We start from the raw sequence: 23,956 nt of genomic DNA, 5'->3' as shown, positions 1-23,956 counted from the left end.
GCCAGCTGTCGAGCTGTGATAGGCTGGGGACTAAATCATCACATCTAGTGCAAGTTGAGGTATGATGGAGTTGCATTTTGCAAATTTGAAATTAAATCATCACATTTCATGCAAGTTAGGATACTTGAGGTGCTTTTACCTCTTGATTAAGTGAATCAAACGAGCAGTGATGAAGAAAAGGACAAGAAAAGGTCGGCAGTTGTGTTCTTACACGTGGCCCCGCGTGTCATTCGCAGTCTATCTATCCGCGTCTGGATAACTTCGTATCGAAGTCAAGCACTGTTCCATTTTTTTTCATTTTCTTTAATCTGAGAGAAGCTCTGTTCTTATCCACTTTCTCACCCTACCGCCTCCCTCCCCTCACAGTATACTCACACGAAACACCCCGAACAATCTTTTACTCCCTCCGTCTCAAAATATAAAAACGTTTTTGACACTATAAGGACAGAGGGAGTATTTCATAACACGCACCTTCCTACACTTGTCTGACACGAGAGAAGGCTTACACGAGCCAGCTTAGAAAACCACAAGGTCTCTTTTGCAATTGCCCCCCGATTTTTTCGGACGGTAGAAACGAAAGGGGGAGAGCGCAGAGGAGAGGAGAGGCGAGACGCCACCGAAAGAGGAGAGAGCCATCAGCCATGGGAGGAGGCGTCATGCGCACCGCCGCGAAGGTCGGCCTCGCCGGGGGCGCCGCGGCGGCGGCGGGCCGCTTCCGCAACGTCGCCCCGTCCTTCGCCACGGCGCCCGCCGCCGAGGCCGCGTCGGCGGCGCCGCTGCTGTCCGCGGCCGGGGAGATCCCCGCGGTGGCGCCGGCCGGGTCGCAGTGGGCGTCCTGGGAGGTGGACGACTGGGAGTTCGCGGACTGGAGGTCCGAGTCGGCGTCCGAGGCGGACGTGGCGGTGGTCGGGGGGCCGAGGCTGGTCTTCGCCCCGCCGTCGCGGGAGGAGGCCGAGGAGGCCACCGCCGAGCTCCGGGAAGCTATTGACAGGTGACTTGGATGCATTTCTTCTTGGGACTTGTCGAGTTGGAGATCGATTTGCTCTCTGGGTTTTCTCGGGGACGATTGATTTTCCTCTGATTGCTTTGGCCGGTGGTCTGGAATATTAAGAAGCTTTATGCTCTCTTGATAATATGCCCGTTCTGATTTGATGGTACCAAATTGATTTATGAGGGTTTAAGAACTGGATTCGTATACTGCTTAAATTTGAGACCCTAGGACATGTTACGCTTATAGGGATGCTTAAGGAAGAAAATAGTAAAAAATGTACCGAGTTAGAAAGCGCCTACGCTAAGAGCTCTTGTCTCCAACGCACCTAAAGTAAGCGCTGCATCGCATAGGTAGAGCAGTGGGAAAGAGTAGTGATGCCAACCTTGAGCCAGGGAAAGAGTCCCAATCTGGCAAAACGGCTGGGATCTTCTCCCCTAGCGCCTGTAGGTAGCATCGCGTTGTAGATCGCCTTATTGTAATTGTAAGTCAAATACTTCACTGTACCCATTACTTATACTTCATGATAAAGAGAAGAACCTCTCTGAAATTTATGTTCATTTTGTATGTGATGGGTCAATTATGGTGCTGTTCAGGGGAGTGTTCAATTTGCACTCAAGAAGTATCAAATCAAAATTAGTTTTCTGAGTGTCAAAAAGAAAATAAGAAGGGGAGCCTTGGTGCAGCGGTGAAGCTGTTGCTTGTGACCTCAAGTCCTCGAAACAGCCTCTGACCCTTCCCCGAACCCTGCGCAAGCGGGAGCTACGTGCACCGGGCTGCCCTTTTAGTGTCAAAAAGAAAATAAGCATGCCATGAAGTTCGAAGGCCTGTTTGTGTTTAAAATTTGTTATCAAATTATGGTTCTATTCTTCACTTATCACTAAGAACTCCAGACATCACTGCTCCAATATATTAGTGAGTAGTAAATAAAGGAAGGCGAGTCCAGTTTGGTTCCTTTACACTACTCCAGTTGACTAACTCATGTTTTTTTTTAAACTCATGTTGGTTCATTCAACAAGCTAACCTTGAACAGGCTATGATTTCGTCACATCCTTACAACGCTGCCCCTTCAGTTCTCTTGTATATTGCAGGAGAAAACGCTCTGTGCATCCAGTACAAATGTTATGTTTGTTTATATTGAAGTTTTTGCTACCTTTATGTTTCAGAATTTGTTCCATTTGCACATATTTCCTTCTTCTTCATGTACATCTTATGTTACTTTATCCAAATGTTCTGTTTAAGAAGCCTTACAAAATGATTGTTTGTAGGGTTTATTTTAAAGAGACTCCAGTAGAAGTTGTTAAGGAACATGATCAAGAGCTTAGCAAGCTGGGAGCCGATGCATTGATTCCTGCTATGCCGGGACATGTAGTGCAGGCTTTTACATTGTTAAAATCAAGCCCAGAGGCTCAGGTCTGTAACTGCATTGCTTTAATCAGTTGTTCTTACCGTCTATATGGATTGCACTGTTATTTCTCTGTTGTTGGCTTTGTATACTCGTAAAATTTTAGTGAAGTTGCTTTTGAAAAGAGACACTTTTAGTTAAATTCTATGGACCTGTTATCACTGAGGATTTGTTGTGTTGACGTCATACTGTGGCAGTCATCAATCAGTTTATAGCTTGTTATCGTTGCTTTATGCTGTTCCCTTGATAATTTTGGTAGGTTGTGTACTTTTAGTTTGTATATGAGTGTGTTGTAGTGTGGTGTTCATGGTTTCCATTTTTTAGCTGCTTCATTTCCAGAAGCATGGCACCTTGTCATTAGATAATTGATGCCAGGTGAATTTGTATGTAACATACCAACATTTAATTCATGGTTTTAATGAATTATTTTCATCTTTTAGTTGCATACCTCTTGTCATTAGATAATTTATGTCAAGTGATTAACTATATGTAGCATCGCAAGATTTAGTTGAGCCGAGGCATTCTGACATCCCGTTTCTGTCACTTATGTTTTTTCATCTTGATCTCCAGAGCGTTGTTGCCTCGCTTGCATCAGATAAAAATGTGTGGGACGCGGTGTTGAAGAATGAGAGGGTTATGGAATTTTACAAGAGTCACCAGCAAAGTATGTTTCACCTTGTCCTAACCTCAAAAGTTACATCTTGCGTTTATTGTTTCTCGCAAACTGTACCCCCATTATTTTTCTGTGGGTATTGTATGACCATTACTGTCTTCTCCTGTGATACAGCTCTGGTCAATACTTTTCCTGAGGGCACCGACTCTACTGACTCAGTAGAGTCACCGGAGAAATTTGAAGAGGCATCCCCAGAATATGCACTGCCCACTGCCTCGCCTTTGTCGGACTTTGTGGACAATGCGAAGAAGACGATGATGGAGATGGTTGACAACATAACCAACTTTTTCCAAGACCTGTTCCACAACCCGGCAGAAGCTGAGGCCGGACCTGGCTCATCCTCTAAAAAGCCTTCGTTCGCGGAGATGGCGGCTGGTGGATCTTTCATGGCTCTTGCCATGGCGGTCATCCTAGTTGTTCTGTTCAAGAGGGCATGAACATATACTACAAGTTCAAACGCTCTTGGTGCCTATTGGGCTTTAAATCTGTCGAAAATAACTCGTGTTATGAATATGGATGTATTGTACAGCGTGTGTCCCCTGCCGTACTGTGTCAGTTAAAACTTCCGAGTGTTGAGACCAGTTTAATAAAGACATGTTATGTTCCTGGCTAATTGGTAATGCTACGCTGAAGCATGGATACTTTATCTGTGTTAGAGGTGTGATCATTTTTCTTCTTCTGAAAAGGCCATAGGCAATATATTAAGGGAACTGATCTGCGCCGGCCCAACGATTCGGCCGGTCGCGCGGGCCGTCAGATCCAATTACGTTAGACCGTCAGATCTAGGTAAAAACGGTTCGTCCCAGCTCCCTTCTTCCTCTGGCAGCACCCTTGTCTTTCTCCCCCGCATCTCGCGCACGGACCCTCCTGCAGCTCGGCGGGGCGGGGGCCACGCTCTCCTCCTACCCGCCTTCCTCCAGGTCGCAGCACTGCTCCTTGCTAGTTCTCGTCGCTGGGATTCGCGGGAACCCCACAACAGCATCTTGTTTTCGTGCTCGCTGTTCGCGCTTGAGAATGGATGTAGCAAAAACTTCGCCGGTAGTAGCAAATCCAACTATGGTTGCAGCAAAAATCATCATCGCCGCCGTCGCGAGGTCATAGCTCTGCCTTGATGGAGTTAGCAAAAAAATTCGCCGGTAGTACCAAAAAACATCTACGGTTACAGCAAAACTTGTCATCGCCGGTGCCCCACGACCATCCTTTGTTTGTATCAAAAATGAAGCCGGTTGTAGCAAACAATGGAGCCGGTTGCAGCTTTTCGGCGTCGTCCATGGCTTCCGTCGTCTATGGATGAAGCTTTTTTTGCCGCCGGTTGAAGCTTTTCTGTAGCTGGTTGTAGCAAACAAGGGAGCCGGTTGCAGCTTTTCGGCATCGTCCATGGCTTCCTTGTCTATGATTGAAGCTTTTTTTGCCGCCGGTTGAAGCTTTTCTGTAGCCGGTCGCAACAAAATTAAATGTCAGTTCCAGCTCGTGCTCCGCCCGGTTCCAGCAAAACAGTGATGGTTCCAGCTTCGGCGATGACCGGTTGCAGCAAAAAAGGATCCTGTTTCCAGCTCCCAATCAAGCCGCTTCCAGCAAAAAAAACTGAGCAGAGTAGCATGCTCCCTGAGAAGGAGATGGAGGTGTGGAGGAGGAACAGGGAGAGGAGAGGGGGGAGGCTTGCGGCGGTGGATCTCATCGGGGCCACGCGCATGGCCAAGGATGCCGGGGCGCGGCCGGAGACATGTGTGCTGGTGGGTGCGGGCGGGGGCTGGTGCCTGTGATGCGGGTGCCCCGGCGTCCTCGTTGCGGGGAAGAAGAAGATGGGAAAAGAACGATTGGAAGCAGTGCTCTCGTCGCCTTGTTTTTTTTTCTAAGGGGTGCTTCCATCGCCAGTCGCATGATCAATAGCGATCGCAGGGCCCGCGCGTGTCCGGCGGAACGTTTCCGCCGGCGCGCCGTCTGGAAACGTTTCCCATATATTAACCCATTACAAAACTTTCTTTTATAAATTGGGAAATACACAACTCTTTAAGGGTGCCAAGTCTTCTTTGTCATGGAGCAACCCCTTAAAAACTTTCTTTTATAAATTGGGAAATACACTCAACTCTTTAAGGGCGCCGAAGTCTTCTTCGTCATGGAGCAACACGACTCAACTTCTACCACGAGGAACTCAACTTCTACCACGACCGACACATTATCTCCCACAAAGACCAATTACCCTCCTAAAGTGAAGTTGATGGACGGGGATGTGTTGAGAAAAAATTCCAGAATTGGTAGCCTTCCAAATTAAAGAGACATGTCATTTTTTCAAGGAAAAACTTCCGATCAAATTCATCATCTTCCATGGCACCATAATGAACATCAGAAATAACTGAAATCACATCTAGGTTCGTAGACTACCTAGCAACAACAAAATCACATTTAGGTTTGTAGACTATCTAGCAACAACTACAAGCATTGGAGCGAGTCGAACGCATGTCGTTGTCATTGTCCCTCCCTTATCGAAGTCAAGCAGAATTTGTTGTAATAGACAGTCGTGAAGTCGTCGTGCTAAGGTCCAATAGGACCAATGCATCAGAACACCAACCGGCGCCGAAGAAAAGAAGCGTGAATCGGAGGATCCAATATGTAGACACTCAAACGAAGGCTAGATCTACGGAGATCCATCGGAGAGCAACATCAAATCAAATCCCACGAGATCCGTAGGAGAAACACCTCCACACGCCCTCCGATGACGTTAGACCCAGAATCTTGTGAAAACAATGGTCGAAAAGTCATTATGGATTACAGAGGTTTATGGATGTTGAAGTCTCTAGCCAAAGACAGAAGATGGTGATGGAGATGACGGTGAAGACGTTGGAGGAGATGGCAGTGATGACGATTCCTTTGGTGGCGTCCCCATATCACCAGAAGGGAGGGAGATAAAGCCTCCCTCCTCCTTCTTCCTTGGCCTCCCCCCCTAGGTGGGAGAAGGGTTCCTCCTATGGTTTTTGGTGGCCATGGTTGCGGAGCACGAGAGCCTCGCCCGTGATTGCATCTGACTCTCAAGGGGGTTGATTCTAGACGCTGAAATTTGACTCCCATCATTGTTTTTTCTTTGATTCGTAAATCCAAAAAATCTGGAATCTAGGGTAGCTCAAAAACTCCGAGCGCAAGTTTGTGGACATGGGGAGCTCCATAAGGTTCTCAAGTGTCGAGCTCCATAAGGATCCCTTATAGAGGTATAAAATATAGAAGGGATCCAAAGAGGGCATCCACCACACCATTGACTCACGCACATAGGCCACGACATCGAGATCGCCTGCCTTCATCATCATCTACGTCACTTCCATCGGATCTTTCACCCATCTCGTTGTAATCTCGTACTCGCTGTGGATTCGTACGCAGATTACTCTATTGTATTAATCAAATATTCTCTCTGTAAAGAAATATAAGATCTTTTAGATCACTATGTTAGTGATCTAAAAGATCTTTATTTCTTTATAGAGGGAGTACAATGTATTTTAACTATACAATAATCCAAGTATAAAGAAATAAAGATACAATAGAGTAAGGCTGCCTCCCAACTTCAGCCCGCCGTCGATAGGGCCGCCGACATGCTGCCTTGCTGGAAGGCGTATCTCATGAACAAGGCTGGCCGCCTCGCGCTCGTCAAGGCGGTCCTCGCGGCGATCCCTATCCAAAGAAGACCCTGAAGGCACTTGAGAAGATCCAGCGAGGCTTCCTTTGGGCTGGGCGCGCGGAGGCCAACGGCGGCAATTGCCATGTCAACTGGCAGCGCGTCTCCAGGCCGATCTTGTTGGAAATATGCCCTAGAGGCAATAATAAATGGTTATTATTATATTTTCTTTGTTCATGGTAATTGTCTATTGTTCATGCTATAATTGTATTGTCCGGAAATCGTAATACATGTGTGAATACATAGACCACAAAGTGTCCCTAGTAAGCCTCTAGTTGACTAGCTCGTTGATCAACAAATAGTCATGGTTTCCTGACTATGGACATTGGATGTCATTGATAACGGGATCACATCATTAGGAGAATGATGTGATGGACAGGACCCAATCCTAAGCATAGCATAAAAGATCGTGTAGTTTCGTTTGCTAGAGCTTTTCCAATGTCAAGTATCTTTTTCTTAGACCATGAGATCGTGCAACTCCCGGATACCGTAGGAGTGCTTTGGGTGTGCCAAACGTCACAACGTAACTGGGTGACTATAAAGGTGCACTACGGGTATCTCTGAAAGTGTCTGTTGGGTTGGCACGGATCGAGACTGGGATTTGTCACTCCGTATGACGGAGAGGTATCTCTGGGCCCACTCGGTAATGCATCATCATAATGAGCTCAATGTGACTAAGGCGTTAGTCACGGGATCATGAATTGCGGTACGAGTAAAGAGACTTGCCGGTAACGAGATTGAACAAGGTATTGGGATACCGACGATCGAATCTCGGGCAAGTAACATACCGATTGACAAAGGGAATTGTATACGGGATTGATTGAATCCTCGACACCGTGGTTCATCCGATGAGATCATCGTGGAACATGTGGGAGCCAACATGGGTATCCAGATCCCGCTGTTGGTTATTGACCGGAGAGGCGTCTCGGTCATGTCTGCATGTCTCCCGAACCCGTAGGGTCTACACACTTAAGGTTCGGTGACGCTAGGGTTGTAGAGATATGTGTATGCGGAAACCCGAAAGTTGTTCGGAGTCCCGGATGAGATCCCGGACGTCACGAGAGGTTCCGGAATGGTCCGGAGGTGAAGAATTATATGTAGGAAGTCAAGTTTCGGCCACCGGGAAAGTTTCGGGGGTTATCGGTATTGTACCGGGACCACCGGAAGGGTCCCGGGGGTCCACCGGGTGGGGCCACCTATCCCGGAGGGCCCCGTGGGCTGAAAGTGGAAGGGAACCAGCCCTTAGTGGGCTGGGGCGCCCCCCCTTGGGCCTCCCCCCATGCGCCTAGGGTTGGGAACCCTAGGGGGAGCTTCCCCCTTGCCTTGGGGGGCAAGGCAACCCCTTCCCCCCTTTGGCCGCCGCCCCCCCTTGGAGATCCCATCTCCCAGGGCCGGCACCCCTCCCAGGGCTGGCGCCCCCCCAGGGGGCCTATATAAAGGGGGGAGGGAGGGCAGCAACCTACAGCCTTGGGCGCCTCCCTCCTCCCCGCAACACCTCTCTCTCTCTCGTAGAAGCTCGGCGAAGCCCTGCCGGAGACCCGCTACATCCACCACCACGCCGTCGTGATGCTGGATCTCCATCAACCTCTCCTTCCCCCTTGCTGGATCAAGAAGGAGGAGACGTCGCTGCACCGTACGTGTGTTGAACGCGGAGGTGCCGTCCGTTCGGCACTCGGTCATCGGTGATTTGGATCACGGCGAGTACGACTCCGTCATCCACGTTCATTGGAACGCTTCCGCTCACGATCTACAAGGGTATGTAGATGTACTCCTTTCCCCTCGTTGCTAGTAGACTCCATAGATGCATCTTGGTGAGCGTAGGAAAATTTTAAATTATGCTACGATTCCCAACAGTGGTATCAGAGCCAGGCCTATGCGTAGTTACTATGCACGAGTAGAACACAAAGCAGTTGTGGGCGTTGAGTTTGCCAATTCTTCTTGCCGCTACTAGTCTTTTCTTGTTTCGGCGGCATTGTGGGATGAAGCGGCCCGGACCGACCTTACACGTACGCTTACGTGAGACAGGTTCCACCGACTGACATGCACTAGATGCATAAGGTGGCTAGCGGGTGTCTGTCTCTCCTACTTTAGTCAGAACGGATTCGATGAAAAGGGTCCTTATGAAGGGTAAATAGAAATTGGCAAATCGCGTTGTGGTCATACGTAGGTAAGAAAACGTTCTTGCTAGAAACCTACAAACCACGAAAAAACTTGCAACAACAATTAGAGGACGTCTAACTTGTTTTTGCAGCAAGTGCTATGTGATGTGATATGGCCAGAAGATGTGATGAATGATATATGTGATGTATGAGATTGATCATATTCTTGTAATAGGAATCACGACTTGCATGTCGATGAGTACGACAACCGGCAGGAGCCATAGGAGTTGTCTTTATTATTTTGCATGACCTGCGTGTCATTGAATAACGCCATGTAAATTACTTTACTTTGTTGCTAAACGAGTTAGCCATAGAAGTAGAAGTAATCGTTGGCGTGACGACTTCATGAAGACACAATGATGGAGATCATGGTGTCATGCCGGTGACGAAGATGATCATGGTGCCCCGAAGATGGAGATCAAAGGAGCATAATGATATTGGCCATATCATGTCACTATTTGATTGCATGTGATGTTTATCATGTTTTTGCATCTTATTTGCTTAGAACGGCGGTAGTAAGTAAGATGATCCCTTATGATAATTTCAAGAAAAGTGTTCACCCTAACTGTGCACCGTTGCGAAGGTTCATTGTTTCGAAGCACCACGTGATGATCGGGTGTGATAGATTCTAACGTTCGAATACAACAGGTGTTGACGAGCCTAGCATGTACAGACATGGCCTCGGAACACACGCAATACACTTAGGTTGACTTGACGAGCCTAGCATGTACAGACATGGCCTCGGAACACGGAGGACCGAAAGGTCGAGCATGAGTCGTATAGAAGATACGATCAACATGGAGATGTTCACCGATCTTGACTAGTCCGTCTCACGTGATGATCGGACACGGCCTAGTTAAACTCGGATCATGTTTCACTTAGATGACTAGAGGGATGTCTATCTGAGTGGGAGTTCATTAAATAATTTGATTAGATGAACTTAATTATCATGAACTTAGTCTAAAATTCTTTACACTATGTCTTGTAGATCAAATGGCCAACGTTGTCCTCAATTTCAACGCGTTCCTAGAGAAAACCAAGCTGAAAGATGATGGCAGCAACTATACGGACTGGGTCCGGAACCTGAGGCTCATCCTCATAGTAGCCAAGAAAGATTATGTCTTAGAAGCACCGCTAGGTGATGCACCAATCCCAGAGAACCAAGACGTTATGAACGCTTGGCAGCAGCATGCTGATGATTACTCCCTCGTTCAGTGCGGCATGCTTTACAACTTAGAACCGGGTCTCCAAAAGCGTTTTGAGAAACATGGAGCATATGAGATGTTCGAGGAGCTGAAACTAGTTTTTCAAGCTCATGCCCGGGTCGAGAGATATGATGTCTCCGACAAGTTCTTCAGCTGTAAAATGGAGGAGAATAGTTCTGTTAGTGAGCACATACTCAGAATGTCTGGGTTGCATAACCGCTTGTCTCAGCTGGGAGTTAATCTTCCGGATGACGCGGTCATTGACAGAATCCTCCAGTCGCTTCCACCAAGCTACAAGAGCTTTGTGATGAACTACAATATGCAGGGGATGGAAAAGACCATTCCCGAGGTATATTCAATGCTGAAATCAGCGGAAGGGGAGATCAGAAAAGAACATCAAGTGTTGATGGTGAATAAAACCACTAAGTTCAAGAAGGGCAAGGGTAAGAAGAACTTCAAGAAGGACGGCAAGAGAGTTGTCGCGCCCGGTAAACCAGTTACTGGGAAGAAGTCAAAGTATGGACCCAAGCCCGAGACTGAGTGCTTTTATTGCAAGGAAAGTGGTCACTGGAAGCGGAACTGCCCCAAATACTTAGCGGACAAGAAGAAGGCCGGCAACACAAAAGGTATATGTGATATACATGTAATTGATGTGTACCTTACCAGTACTCGTAGTAGCTCCTGGGTATTTGATACCGGTGCGGTTGCTCATATTTGTAACTCAAAACAGGAACTATGGAATAAACGGAGACTGGCAAAGGACGAGGTGACGATGCGCGTCGGGAATGGTTCCAAGGTCGATGTGATCGCCGTCGGCACGCTACCTCTGCATCTACCCACGGGAATAGTTTTGAACCTCAATAATTGTTATTTAGTGCCAGCTTTGAGCATGAACATTGTATCTGGATCTCGTTTAATTCGAGATGGCTACTCATTTAAATCCGAGAATAATGGTTGTTCTATTTATTTGAGAGATATGTTTTATGGTCATGCCCCGCTGGTCAATGGTTTATTTTTGATGAATCTCGAACGTGATGTTACACATGTTCATAGTGTGAATACCAAAAGATGTAAAGTTGATAACGATAGTCCCACATATCTGTGGCACTGCCGCCTTGGTCACATTGGTGTCAAGCGCATGAAGAAGCTCCATACAGATGGACTTTTGGAGTCTCTTGATTACGAATCATTTGACACGTGCGAACCATGCCTCATGGGTAAGATGACCAAGACTTCGTTCTCCGAAACAATGGAGCGAGCAACCAACTTATTGGAAATCATACATACCGATGTGTGCGGTCCAATGAGTGTTGAGGCTCGCGGAGGATATCGTTATGTTCTCACTCTCACTGATGATTTAAGTAGATATGGGTATGTCTACCTAATGAAACACAAGTCTGAAACCTTTGAAAAGTTCAAGGAATTTCAGAGTGAGGTTGAGAATCAACGTGACAGAAAAATAAAATTCTTACGATCAGATCGTGGTGGAGAATATTTAAGTCACGAGTTTGGTGCACACTTAAGGAAATGTGGAATAGTTTCACAACTCACGCCGCCTGGAACACCTCAGAGAAATGGTGTGTCTGAACGTCGTAATCGCACTCTATTGGATATGGTGCGATCTATGATGTCTCTTACCGATTTACCGCTCTCATTTTGGGGTTATGCTTTAGAGACTGCCGCATTCACTTTAAATAGGGCTCCGTCGAAATCCGTTGAGACGACACCGTATGAATTATGGTTTGGGAAGAAACCTAAGCCGTCGTTTCTAAAAGTTTGGGGATGCGATGCTTATGTCAAGAAACTTCAACCTGAAAAGCTCGAACCCAAATCGGAAAAATGCGTCTTCATAGGATACCCTAAGGAAACCATTGGGTATACCTTCTACCTCAGATCCGAAGGCAAGATCTTCGTTGCCAAGAACGGGTCCTTTCTGGAGAAGGAGTTTCTCTCGAAAGAATTGAGTGGGAGGAAAGTGGAACTTGATGAGGTGATAGTCACCCCCTCCGAACCGAAAAGTAGCGCAGCGCGGGAAAATGTTCCTGTGGTGCCTACACCGACTGGGGAGGAAGTTGATGATGATGATCATGAAGCTTCAGATCAAGTTACTGAACTTCATAGGTCCACAAGGACACGTTCTGCACCAGAGTGGTACGGCAACCCTGTCCTGGAAATCATGTTGTTAGACAACGGTGAACCTTCGAACTATGAAGAAGCGATGGCGGGCCCGGATTCCGACAAATGGCTAGAAGCCATGAAATCCGAGATAGGATCCATGTATGAGAACGAAGTATGGACTTTGACTGACTTGCCCGATGATCGGCGAGCCATATAAAACAAATGGATCTTTAAGAAGAAGACGGACGCAGATGGTAATGTGACCATCTACAAAGCTCGACTTGTCGCTAAGGGTTATCGACAAGTTCAAGGGGTTGACTACGATGAGACTTTCTCACCCGTAGCGAAGCTGAAGTCCGTCCGAATCATGTTAGCAATTGCCGCATACTATGATTATGAGATATGGCAGATGGACGTCAAAACGGCATTCCTTAATGGCTTCCTTAAGGAAGAGTTGTATATGATGCAGCCGGAAGGTTTTGTCGATCCTAAGAATGCTAACAAAGTATGCAAGCTCCAGCGCTCAATCTATGGGCTGGTGCAAGCATCTCGGAGTTGGAACATTCACTTTGATGAGATGATCAAAGCGTTTGGGTTTACACAGACTTATGGAGAAGCCTGTGTTTACAAGAAAGTGAGTGGGAGCTCTGTAGCATTTCTCATATTGTATGTGGATGACATACTATTGATGGGAAATGATATAGAATTCTTTGAAAGTATAAAGGCCTATTTGAATAAGTGTTTTTCAATGAAGGACCTTGGAGAAGCTGCTTATATATTAGGCATCAAGATCTATAGAGATAGATCAAGACGCCTCATTGGTCTTTCACAGAGTACATACCTTGACAAGATATTGAAGAAGTTCAGTATGGATCAGTCTAAGAAGGGGTTCTTGCCTGTATTGCAAGGTGTGCAATTGAGCACGGCTCAATGCCCGACCACGGCAGAAGATATAGAAAAGATGAGTGTCATCCCCTATGCCTCGGCCATAGGGTCTATTATGTATGCCATGCTGTGTACCGGACCTGATGTAAACCTTGCCGTAAGTTTGGTAGGAAGATACCAAAGTAATCCCGGCATGGAACACTGGACAGCGGTCAAGAATATCCTGAAGTACCTGAAGAGGACTAAGGATATGTTTCTCGTGTATGGAGGTGACGAAGAGCTCATCGTAAAGGGTTACGTCGATGCTAGCTTCGACACAGATCTGGATAACTCTAAGTCACAAACCGGATACATGTATATTTTGAATGGAGGGGCAGTAAGCTGGTGCAGTTGCAAGCAAAGCGTCATGGCGGGATCTACATGTGAAGCGGAGTACATGGCAGCCTCGGAGGCAGCGCAGGAAGCAGTCTGGATGAAGGAGTTCATTACCGACCTAGGGGTGATTCCCAATGCATCGGGCCCGATGACTCTCTTCTGTGACAACACTGGAGCTATTGCCCTTGCGAAGGAGCCCAGGTTTCACACGAAGACCAGGCATATCAAGCGTCGCTTCAACTCCATTCGTGAAAGTGTTCAAAATGGAGACATAGATATTTGTAAAGTACATACGGACTTGAATGTAGCAGATCCGTTGACTGAACCTCTCCCTAGGGCAAAACATGATCAACACCAGGATGCAATGGGTGTTCGATTCATCACAATGTAACTAGATTATTGACTCTAGTGCAAGTGGGAGACTGTTGGAAATATGCCCTAGAGGCAATAATAAATGGTTATTATTATATTTTCTTTGTTCATGGTAATTGTCTATTGTTCATGCTATAATTGTGTTGTCCGGAAATCGTAATACATGTGTGAATACATAGACCACAAAGTGTCCCTAGTAAGCCTCTAGTTGACTAGCTCATTGATCAACAGATAGTCATGGTTTCCTGACTATGGACATTGGATGTCATTGATAACGGGATCACATCATTAGGAGAATGATGTGATGGACAGGACCCAATCCTAAGCATAGCATAAAAGATCGTGTAGTTTCGTTTGCTAGAGCTTTTCCAATGTCAAGTATCTTTTCCTTAGACCATGAGATCGTGCAACTCCCGGATACCGTAGGAGTGCTTTGGGTGTGCCAAACGTCACAACGTAACTGGGTGACTATAAAGGTGCACTACGGCTATCTCTGAAAGTGTCTGTTGGATTGGCACGGATCGAGACTGGGATTTGTCACTCCGTATGACGGAGAGGTATCTCTGGGCCCACTCGGTAATGCATCATCATAATGAGCTCAATGTGACTAAGGCGTTAGTCACGGGATCATGCATTGCGGTACGAGTAAAGAGACTTGCCGGTAACGAGATTGAACAAGGTATTGGGATACCGACGATCGAATCTCGGGCAAGTAACATACCGATTGACAAAGGGAATTGCATACGGGATTGATTGAATCCTCGACACCGTGGTTCATCCGATGAGATCATCGTGGAACATGTGGGAGCCAACATGGGTATCCAGATCCCGCTGTTGGTTATTGACCGGAGAGGCGTCTCGGTCATGTCTGCATGTCTCCCGAACCCGTAGGGTCTACACACTTAAGGTTCGGTGACGCTAGGGTTGTAGAGATATGTGTATGCGGAAACCCGAAAGTTGTTCGGAGTCCCGGATGAGATCCCGGACGTCACGAGAGGTTCCGGAATGGTCCGGAGGTGAAGAATTATATATAGGAAGTCAAGTTTCGGCCACCGGGAAAGTTTCGGGGGTTACCGGTATTGTACCGGGACCACCGGAAGGGTCCTGGGGGTCCACCGGGTGGGGCCACCTATCCCGGAGGGCCCCGTGGGCTGAAAGTGGAAGGGAACCAGCCCTTAGTGGGCTGGGGCGCCCCCCCTTGGGCCTCCCCCCATGCGCCTAGGGTTGGGAACCCTAGGGGGGAGCTTCCCCCTTGCCTTGGGGGGCAAGGCAACCCCTTCCCCCCTTTGGCCGCCGCCCCCCCTTGGAGATCCCATCTCCCAGGGCCGGCACCCCCCCAGGGGGCCTATATAAAGGGGGGGAGGGAGGGCAGCAACCTACAGCCTTGGGCGCCTCCCTCCTCCCCGCAACACCTCTCTCTCTCTCTCTCTCTCTCTCTCTCGCAGAAGCGCGGCGAAGCCCTGCCGGAGACCCGCTACATCCACCACCACGCCGTCGTGCTGCTGGATCTCCATCAACCTCTCCTTCCCCCTTGCTGGATCAAGAAGGAGGAGACGTCGCTGCACCGTACGTGTGTTGAACGCGGAGGTGCCGTCCGTTTGGCACTCGGTCATCGGTGATTTGGATCACGGCGAGTACGACTCCGTCATCCACGTTCATTGGAACGCTTCCGCTCGCGATCTACAAGGGTATGTAGATGTACTCCTTTCCCCTCGTTGCTAGTAGACTCCATAGATGCATCTTGGTGAGCGTAGGAAAATTTTAAATTATGCTACGATTCCCAACAGATCTCTCTTGGCGGACTCGGCGTTCGCGACCTGGCACGCACAAGCCTTGCGCTCCGCACGCGATGCCTTTGGTTCAGTCGCACGGACCAAGGTCGGGCATGGGCTGGGCTTGACCTGCAGTTCAGCGACGAGGAGCGCGCTTTCTTCTTCGCCTCCACCACCATGGTGGTCGGGAACGGCGCGCAGGCCCTTTTCTGGGAGGACCGGTGGATTGATGGGCGCTCCGTCCACGAGATCGCGCCATGCCTATACGCGTGCATCCCCAAGCGCCGCCGCAAGCTTCGAACCGTGGCGGACGGCCTCCTCGCCAACCGATGGGCGCAAGACATCCAGGGCACTGTGGGTGTCCAGGAAATTGGGCAGTACCTACAGCTTTGGCACAAGATCGAGCACACCACTCTCTCCGCCGAGCCGGACCGCCTAAGCTGGAAGTGGTGCGCGAACGGCACCTACTCTGCTCGATCAGCATACCTCGCCACATTTCACGGCTCCGTCACCTACAACGCATGGAAGCTCACCTGGAAAAGCTGGGCGCCGCCGTGTGTCCGGTTCTTTCATTGGCTTGCACACCTGGACCGAAGCTGGACAGTGGACTGTCTCGCCCGCCGCGGCCTGCCGCACCCCGTGCACTGCCCACTTTGTGACCAGGCGCCCGAGACCATGAACCACCTCCTCCTTGCCTGCCCCTTCGCCCGACAGACCTGGCACGAGACGCTCGGCTGGCTTCGAGCCCCATTCCCCTGCCTGCCCACGAGCCCTCACTCAACGACAGGTGGCAATCCACGAGGCCGCTCGTGCCTAAGGCCATGCGCAAGGGCCTCGCCTCTGCAGTCCTGCTCGTCCCTTGGATGCCATGGAAGCACCGCAATGACTGTGTTTTCAACCAGGGCCGCCCTTCGGTTACTGAGCTGCTCGTGAAGATCAAGGAGGAAGCCGCCCTTTGGGCTGTCGCTGGCGCGTTAGGCCTTAGAGCTATCATCCCACAAACCTGGGACGTTCATTGACTTCCATCCAGAACTGTAACCGCCTCCTAGGAGGATTGTAACTATTTGCCCCTCTTTTCAATACAAAGAAACGCAAGCTTTTTGCGTTTTCTCAAAAAAAAAATCCAAGTATTCATGTTTCTTAGAACCAAATCTCGTTAAAATATATTACAAGTGATTCCTGAAACATCACACAAGGCATCATCTAGTTATTGTAAGTGCAAAAAATCAATTCCCTTCTCTCTCCACCCAGCCCAACACATTGTGCAATACTTCAAAACAACATCACATGTGTCGTGTATTGTTCTTCAACTAATCATACATATGCACACAATGACAAAAGAAAGATGCCGAGGGAAAAGAAAGAATCCCATTTGGGGGTCCCTAATCCTACATGTACGGTCAACAAGTTAAAGAAGAAGACAAATAAAAGGCCAAGGTCAACAAGAAAGACCAAAATAAAAGAAAAGGAGCTATAGTCTAAATTAGACCAAACTTGCCAAAAGCCCATTCATGCATGGATATAGGGGAGTGGTGCACCATGGACAACCCCCACACACACCATTGACTAGTGTTTACACCCATAGACCTAGGCTCACCACACTACTATCCCTACTCACCACCACCATGTGTAGGCTTGGGCATCTGTCAAGGCACGACCCCCCATATGGCCCCATTTGCATGTAACTAATTCTCTCTCATTGGAATAAACTCAAGGGGAGATTGATATTGCTTTGGGACCCTCAATAGTGCCAGGTCACGATAGAGTCGAGTCCCGGTTGCCGCATATGACTCGGATCGACCTCAACAAGGATTTCGGGAGAGGGTTTGGAGGAGTTGTGCATGACTCGAAGCTTGCGATTGTCCAACCCCACCGAGGCCCTCCTAACATGGGACTAGGACACATTCCACCGAGTCGGTTGAACTTATTAAAAAAACATCATTGGGGCAGTCTTGCCGTGTGTACACCCACCTTCGCTACAAGACCGTCTCATACGCCCTCGCTAACGTACTAATGACCATACTCCCTAGTATGAAGCAGATCATGTACACAACAATCAAAACTATCACATTTTATTGCCAAACACACCTCACATGTTTTGATTGTCTTTATTACTATTCTCACAAAAAAACAGTGTCATTATCTTTATATGCACACTTACATAAACATGCCATAAATTACTCAAAAGCCCTAGATACACCTCGTGGACATGGACTTAAAATACTCACCTATGTGCTTGCTTATAGCTTCCGCACCTCCAATGGCGAAGGCACCTTCCTAGCGACTCCGGGCATGAGCTCTCCCCAAGAATCACTATTGAAATTAATGCCCATGGGCTAAGGTACCTCTGTACTTTCCGTAGGCTCTACGAGCGGGCTGGCACCATCACTGCACGCCACCAAGACATATTCTTGTTGAACTCATGGTACGACAAGCACAAGAACTCATGGGGTAGTTAAGATGATTTCTAATAGGTGGTGCCACACACAAAACAGAGGTTGGTGCTACTATGAAAGATGATAAATGAACAGTGTGGGTTAGAAATTTCCCCGAGATTATAAAGTTCCCTATGAATGAAAAACAACAAATACTATAAAAGATCATTTCAATTGAAAATAACATTAAAAAAAAGTAAGCTAGTCTTTGCTAACTTGCCATGTGTACCTATTCAACTCTTTTTTTTATGCCAACAAAATGGCTGAATTTCGTGTACCTTCATGTGGGCTCATGCTAGGTTGGATCGGCACCTCCCAACAACCATGCACGTTCATCCTCCTAGGACATTGTCAAGTCAAACACGACCGAATTCACATCACCAATTCTCATTCATTTGATTGATTACAAGATCATATGATATATTTTAAATGTTTGCTATTGTCCTGAGCGGCGTCGGATGCAGATCGGACGGACACGCGCCGCGGTGGTTCCACCGGAAAAAAGGTCGAATCCAACAAGAAAGATACCGAACCCGTAAAGCAAAAGCGAAGCCAAAAAAAAAAAACACGAAGCCAGACAAGCAGGCCAAGCCAAGAGCGCCGCGTCTGGGAGGCCTCCACCACCGCCGGCACCACCACCCTCGGCGCGCGCGCGCGGGGATCGATCCCTCCCAAACCTGCGCCTGCGCGCCCGGTAGTAGTAAACGCCGCATCTGCGCTTACTGGGGTCCCGCCGATCCGGCCGCCGCGTGGGGGTTTGGTTTGGTTTGGGCTGGGCTGGGTTGGTCCCTCCCCGAGGATCCATTTTTAGTTGGATTCCCGGGTCCCTCCGCGGGGCTACTAGATTCCCGGTGGGGAGGGGATGGATTTGGCGTCGGTCAACGAGGAGCTCGCCGAGATCGACGGGCAGATCGCCGACATCTTCCGCGCATTGCAGTAAGCTCGACTGATTTCCTTCTATTTCTCTCTCTCTCTCTATGTTTGAATTTGCACACGCTTCGATGGAGTGCCCAGTAGATCTCCTCAGTATTGCTGTTGATTTCGCGTATGGGGGTCGGATTGTTGACCTGTGGAGACTGGAGAAGAGCGTTCGTCGTTCAGGTTGAATGGGCATGTGTTTGTTGTAGTCTCCGCAGAAATGGTAGTAGTATAATGCGACTAAGAAATAGGGGGTGGATTGATTGATTTTTTTTGGAAAAGGAGTATAACCCCCGGCCTCTGCATCAGCATGATGCATACAGCAGTGGATTGATTGATGGGTTGATGCTTTGGTTGATTTGTCTGCAGAAATGGGTTCCAGAAGCTCGACAAGATCAAGGATGCCAACCGCCGGAGCAGGCAGCTCGAAGAGCTTACTGACAAGATGCGGGACTGCAAAAGGTTATTCCTTCCTTCTTTTCCTTCCGTATCATATACCGTTGGTACACATTTGGCAAGAGCGCATTTGTGGCCCCGGTTTAGCTCATGTTAACTCATCTAGTATTTGCCACTGCAATTGCCTCACTATCTTATACTACCAAATATGTTTGTTGCAGTGCATGCCACCTGCAATCTCTGCTTTGGGAATCTTAGACATGACATTAACCACCCTCCGTTCCAAAATAAGTGCCGTGGTTTTAGTTCAAATTATAGGCTTATAGGACACTTATAGGCTTATCAAAGACTTTTGAACGGAGGGAGTAGCTTATAGGACAAACAGATAGCTGGTTTACTGAATTTCGATAGTCATTTTGCTTTTTTCGTGTCTTTATAGGCTTATCAAAGACTTTGAACGAGTTGTCAAGGATGAGGCGGGCAGTGTTGATCCCAACACTGCTAAATTTCTGAACGAGAGAAAGCAGTCACTGGTACTGTCAGGGAAACTCATCGATCCCGACAATTTCTTTATAAACCTTGATATTGTGATTCTTCAACTTTTACTAAATCTGAGTTTGTCCTATTTTGCAGATCAAGGAATTGAACTCTTATGTTGCTCTGAAGAAACAGTGAGTTTGTACCTATCTCATAATGTCATTTCGCTATGCACACACGCAAGGATTTGTCATTGTGTTGCTAATTTAATTTGTTCTCTATAATCGCTCATAAACTTGAAGGAATATATTTCATCAGTTCTGGTAACATCCCATGATCATATAAATGTTGTTTGGATTTCAGACATGCAAGTGATAATAAGCGAGTTGATCTTTTTGATGCTCCAAGTGGTGAAGATGCCTTTGGTGAAGAAAATGTCCTGTTAGCATCAAGTAAGTAGCAATATTCCAGTCCCAGTAAGCGAAATAATGTGATAGCATCATTCCTTTCAGTCTCAAGGACTGCAAATATTCCTTCTTTTCTACGCTGAAAGTGGTTGACAAATGCACTGAAAGAAAATAAACGTCTGTGACATGTCCAGTGTGGATTTGTATATCTCCTAGATAGATTATTGATCTCAGCATATTTTTTCTTCTGTAGATATGTCAAACCAGCAGCTAATGCAGCATGGAGACAATCTAATGGATGAGACTGATCAAGCACTCGCACGATCTAAACAGGTTAGCTTTCTCCTGCAGTGTACCTTTTCGTGGTAGGTCCAGTAGTTCAGCCTTGTTGGTACGTGTTCATGTTGGGGCTGTAAATCTGAGTTACACGGCAATATTTCATAAAATGATCTTCTGTTGGATTCTGTGTGCAATTTAATAGTCAACGATTCGTTTTTCATTATGAGCTATCAAATGTGAAAACTCTTGTATATTCTTGTCAGGCGTCATGACCCTATGCCATATTTTGTTTATATAAGGAAATGTAGTGAACTGTGAACCACTCACATCTCTGTGTATACAGTACTACCTCCGTCCTGGTTTATTGGTCCCATTTATAATTTGTGCCAAATTTTGACCAAAAATTTAACTAACAAAATGTTAATGCATGTCAACAAAAATTACATCGCTGGATTCGTATTTGAACATAGTTTTTAATGATATAATTTGTTATGACATGCAAGAACATTTTGTTAGTTAAATATATGGTCAAATTTTGGCACGAAATACAATGGGGACCAATAAACCAGGACGGAGGTAGTATTGCCATATTATTTTGATATTTGGCTTGAGTGAATTACTCTGTCTGTACAGTACTGCCATATTATTTTGATATTTAGCTTGGTTGTTTGCATTGTACTCCCTTTGTAAACGAGCTTATATTTCTTTACAGAGGGAGTATCTTAATTTACTGGAAATTGTTTGTCTGTGTGTTTCACCTGCATCGTTATTTTTATTCTGTAATGTGCATGATGCCATGTTTGATAGATTCTTCTTTATTGCAAATGAGTTTATCATACATTATATATTTAACCGGGCTAACTTTACTTTCTTGGAGCGAGTTGATGTCTCTGTAAGAAAATGTGTAAATGATTCTCTGATTTTCTTACATTTATTTGTTATAATGCACGTGTACTTTGTTTTCCCTCGTGTATATGCAAAACTTATTTCTGTCTGTATGACCTATAACTGAGCTTGCGGGGGCATCTCCCAAGGAAAACCTATTTATCGAAAACGTTTGAAGTTTCTGCTCACAAAGAGAGCTATTGTTTGTAGAAAATGGTTTTTGGGCCTGCTCCTCTTTATCTGTCCTTGTCTCCTTGACAGTGCTCTGTGTCAGTGGCAAGTTCGTCTTCTCGTGCAGTCAGATATTCATCTAAATACAGACAAAATTATAAGCAAATGCTTGGTCACCCATTGGACATTTCTTTTCTGAGTGTGGGAATGAGATTATTGCCTGGGTCCTTACCATTTTTATTTTTAATTGCTTTAAGCCTTTAACTGATAAATATACAATTTGTGGGGGTAGAACCTGAAGTTCTTACACGAATTGCAGTGCTCATGCTTTCATACTAATGTGTTCCCACACTTTATTATTGCTCCCAGATACTGATATCCTGTCCTGTCATCTTTTGTAGACTGTCCAAGAGACGATCAATGTGGGTACGGAAACCGCAGCTGCTCTCAAAGCACAGGCAAGACGCTCTTTCTGATTCTCAGAAGCAGCCTATCATTGTATTATGCTGTCTAAGAGGGACACACCATGCCAGAGCTAACTTTTGGTTATTTCTTACCAGACAGAGCAAATGAGCAGGGTTGTTAATGAGCTGGATTCCATTCATTTCTCCATGAAAAAGGCATCAAAATTGGTGAAAGAAATTGGTAGGCAGGTTGCAACTGATCGCTGCATCATGGGCTTGCTTTTTCTCATTGTCGCTGGAGTCATAGCTGTAATCATTGTTAAGGTGAGTGCTTAGCTTCTTCAGTGACCTGCTTAGTTACATTACTTTGTGTATTACAATTACACACACCCAGCCAACTAGGATAAATATGTTCAAAACTATTCATAACTCGATTGTACTACTTCCTTTGCCTGGCCTTTTGGTTTGATGTGAGGTTTACAGAAGTTGGTCGGAATGCACTCTTCCTCAAACAATATTTTATCATTAGTGGCTCATGGTCATCATCACTCTGCTGTTTGCCGTGGATCAGATGCTTCCACACTAGTTCACTAATTGTAAAGGCCACATTGCTAGAAGATAAAGATTAGGCAACCATTAATTGGCTGATTTACCCATTAATGGGTAAACTGCCCATGACCGTTCTTTGTGCACTAAAATACTTCAGTACAATAGTTCACTTTCACTAGACTTAGACTCCGTAAGGATAGATGACAGGATAGGACAGCCAGACAACTGTTTGGTTCATCTATTTACGTGTTTTCGGAACCGTAGCTGTTACACTGCCTTAATGGGTAGTGCATCGGACATTGGTGGCTATGAAAAAAAGTGAGAAATAACTTGTAGTATTACATTAATAGTGCTTCTATGTCATCATGTTCTGGTTTTACAGTGCCCTTCTGATGATTTCATTGCAGATTGTGAACCCACACAACAAGGACATTCCTGACCTCCCCGGGCTCGCTCCACCGGTCAGCAGAAGGCTGTTGTCCATTGTAGAGAACAAGTGAGTGTCCACACAACACAAGTGTAAAATACCCGATGAGGCGCCGTGTGCGGTCGCTTGGAAGTTCCTTGAATCATATCGCGCACACTGTTGTAAACTTGTAATGCTGCCGTACCATCCCATGGGACCCGTGCGCAAAACCGAAGCTTGACAAACCACTGTAGAATTGTGCTATGTTGTTATTCTCTTGACAAGCGGGCAGGTTTGTTTCTGGCAAGGACCATATGTTCCCTGTGAAAACATTGGCATCTGTATACTTTACACAGACATCTGGAATCATGGGAGTGAGACACACATACTTGAATTTTGCAAATAACATTTGAGATTGTGCTGTTACTGATGTTTAGTGGGCGATGAATCTTGGATGGGCCATTTTGAGCCTTTGGTCTTGCAAGGAATTTCATGGCACCTGAGGCCGCCTTTTTCCCAGTTCAAGCTGCCCGATTTTCGCACCCTTTCCAGTTAAAAGGTATCGAGAAGCCGTCAAAAGATAGTTGATCCATGGTGTTTTCAACGCCGTTGTGCACTAGCTCGAGATGGTGCGCCATTTACACTGTCTTGTACATAACCTGAAAAGGACTCGCTAAATTAGAAAATCGTTTAGCGCAAAGATTCAGAATAAACAATGAGCACGGCGAGGAGAAAGCGCCAACCCGCCAACCTTCGAGAACAAGAGGATTGATCGTCGCCGTGCATGAAATGCTCCGCTGGCCTCCGCCCGTAGGATCAGCGCGAATGGGGATCGGCAGCTCGGTCGTTGTCCTCGTCGGAACGCGCCGGGTAGTCTCCCCGCCCGCCCACTTGATCACCGTGACTCCCCCACCACCACAGTGCCCTTGCTACGATAAACATAACGAGTACACGTTCGAAAAAAAAAAACCTACCGTACGTGACGCTTCCACGCCGTCGGATTAATTCCCAGCGGC

At 46.8% G+C, this 23,956-nt stretch overlaps 2 protein-coding genes across 3 annotated transcripts; both read left to right on the top strand.

Annotated features, from left to right (window-relative positions):
* The first annotated feature begins 558 nt into the window (after positions 1 to 558).
* LOC123165356 (uncharacterized) lies at positions 559 to 3,679 on the top strand. Of its 2 annotated transcripts, XM_044582988.1 has the most exons (5): positions 566 to 665; positions 759 to 991; positions 2,257 to 2,401; positions 2,964 to 3,057; positions 3,181 to 3,679. In XM_044582988.1, exons 1-5 carry the CDS (start codon positions 642 to 644, stop codon positions 3,501 to 3,503), a joined length of 819 nt encoding a protein of 272 aa, XP_044438923.1. In that variant the 5' UTR covers positions 566 to 641; the 3' UTR covers positions 3,504 to 3,679. The 2 variants fall into 2 exon arrangements, with proteins under 2 accessions (XP_044438921.1, XP_044438923.1); XM_044582986.1 differs by having other exon boundaries at positions 559 to 991.
* Positions 3,680 to 18,595: 14,916 nt separating this feature from the next.
* On the top strand, positions 18,596 to 23,366 carry LOC123164158 (novel plant SNARE 11). Its single transcript, XM_044581578.1, has 9 exons — positions 18,596 to 18,984; positions 19,336 to 19,428; positions 19,802 to 19,895; positions 19,996 to 20,033; positions 20,203 to 20,291; positions 20,500 to 20,579; positions 21,983 to 22,039; positions 22,142 to 22,309; positions 22,942 to 23,366. Exons 1-9 carry the CDS (start codon positions 18,911 to 18,913, stop codon positions 23,032 to 23,034), a joined length of 786 nt encoding a protein of 261 aa, XP_044437513.1. The 5' UTR covers positions 18,596 to 18,910; the 3' UTR covers positions 23,035 to 23,366.
* The last annotated feature ends 590 nt before the right edge of the window (positions 23,367 to 23,956 follow it).

The sequence above is a fragment of the Triticum aestivum genome, chromosome 7D (genome assembly GCF_018294505.1).
Source record: "Triticum aestivum cultivar Chinese Spring chromosome 7D, IWGSC CS RefSeq v2.1, whole genome shotgun sequence".
NCBI classification, from domain to species: Eukaryota; Viridiplantae; Streptophyta; class Magnoliopsida; order Poales; family Poaceae; genus Triticum; species Triticum aestivum.
This window is presented reverse-complemented; position numbering and strand designations above follow the sequence as displayed.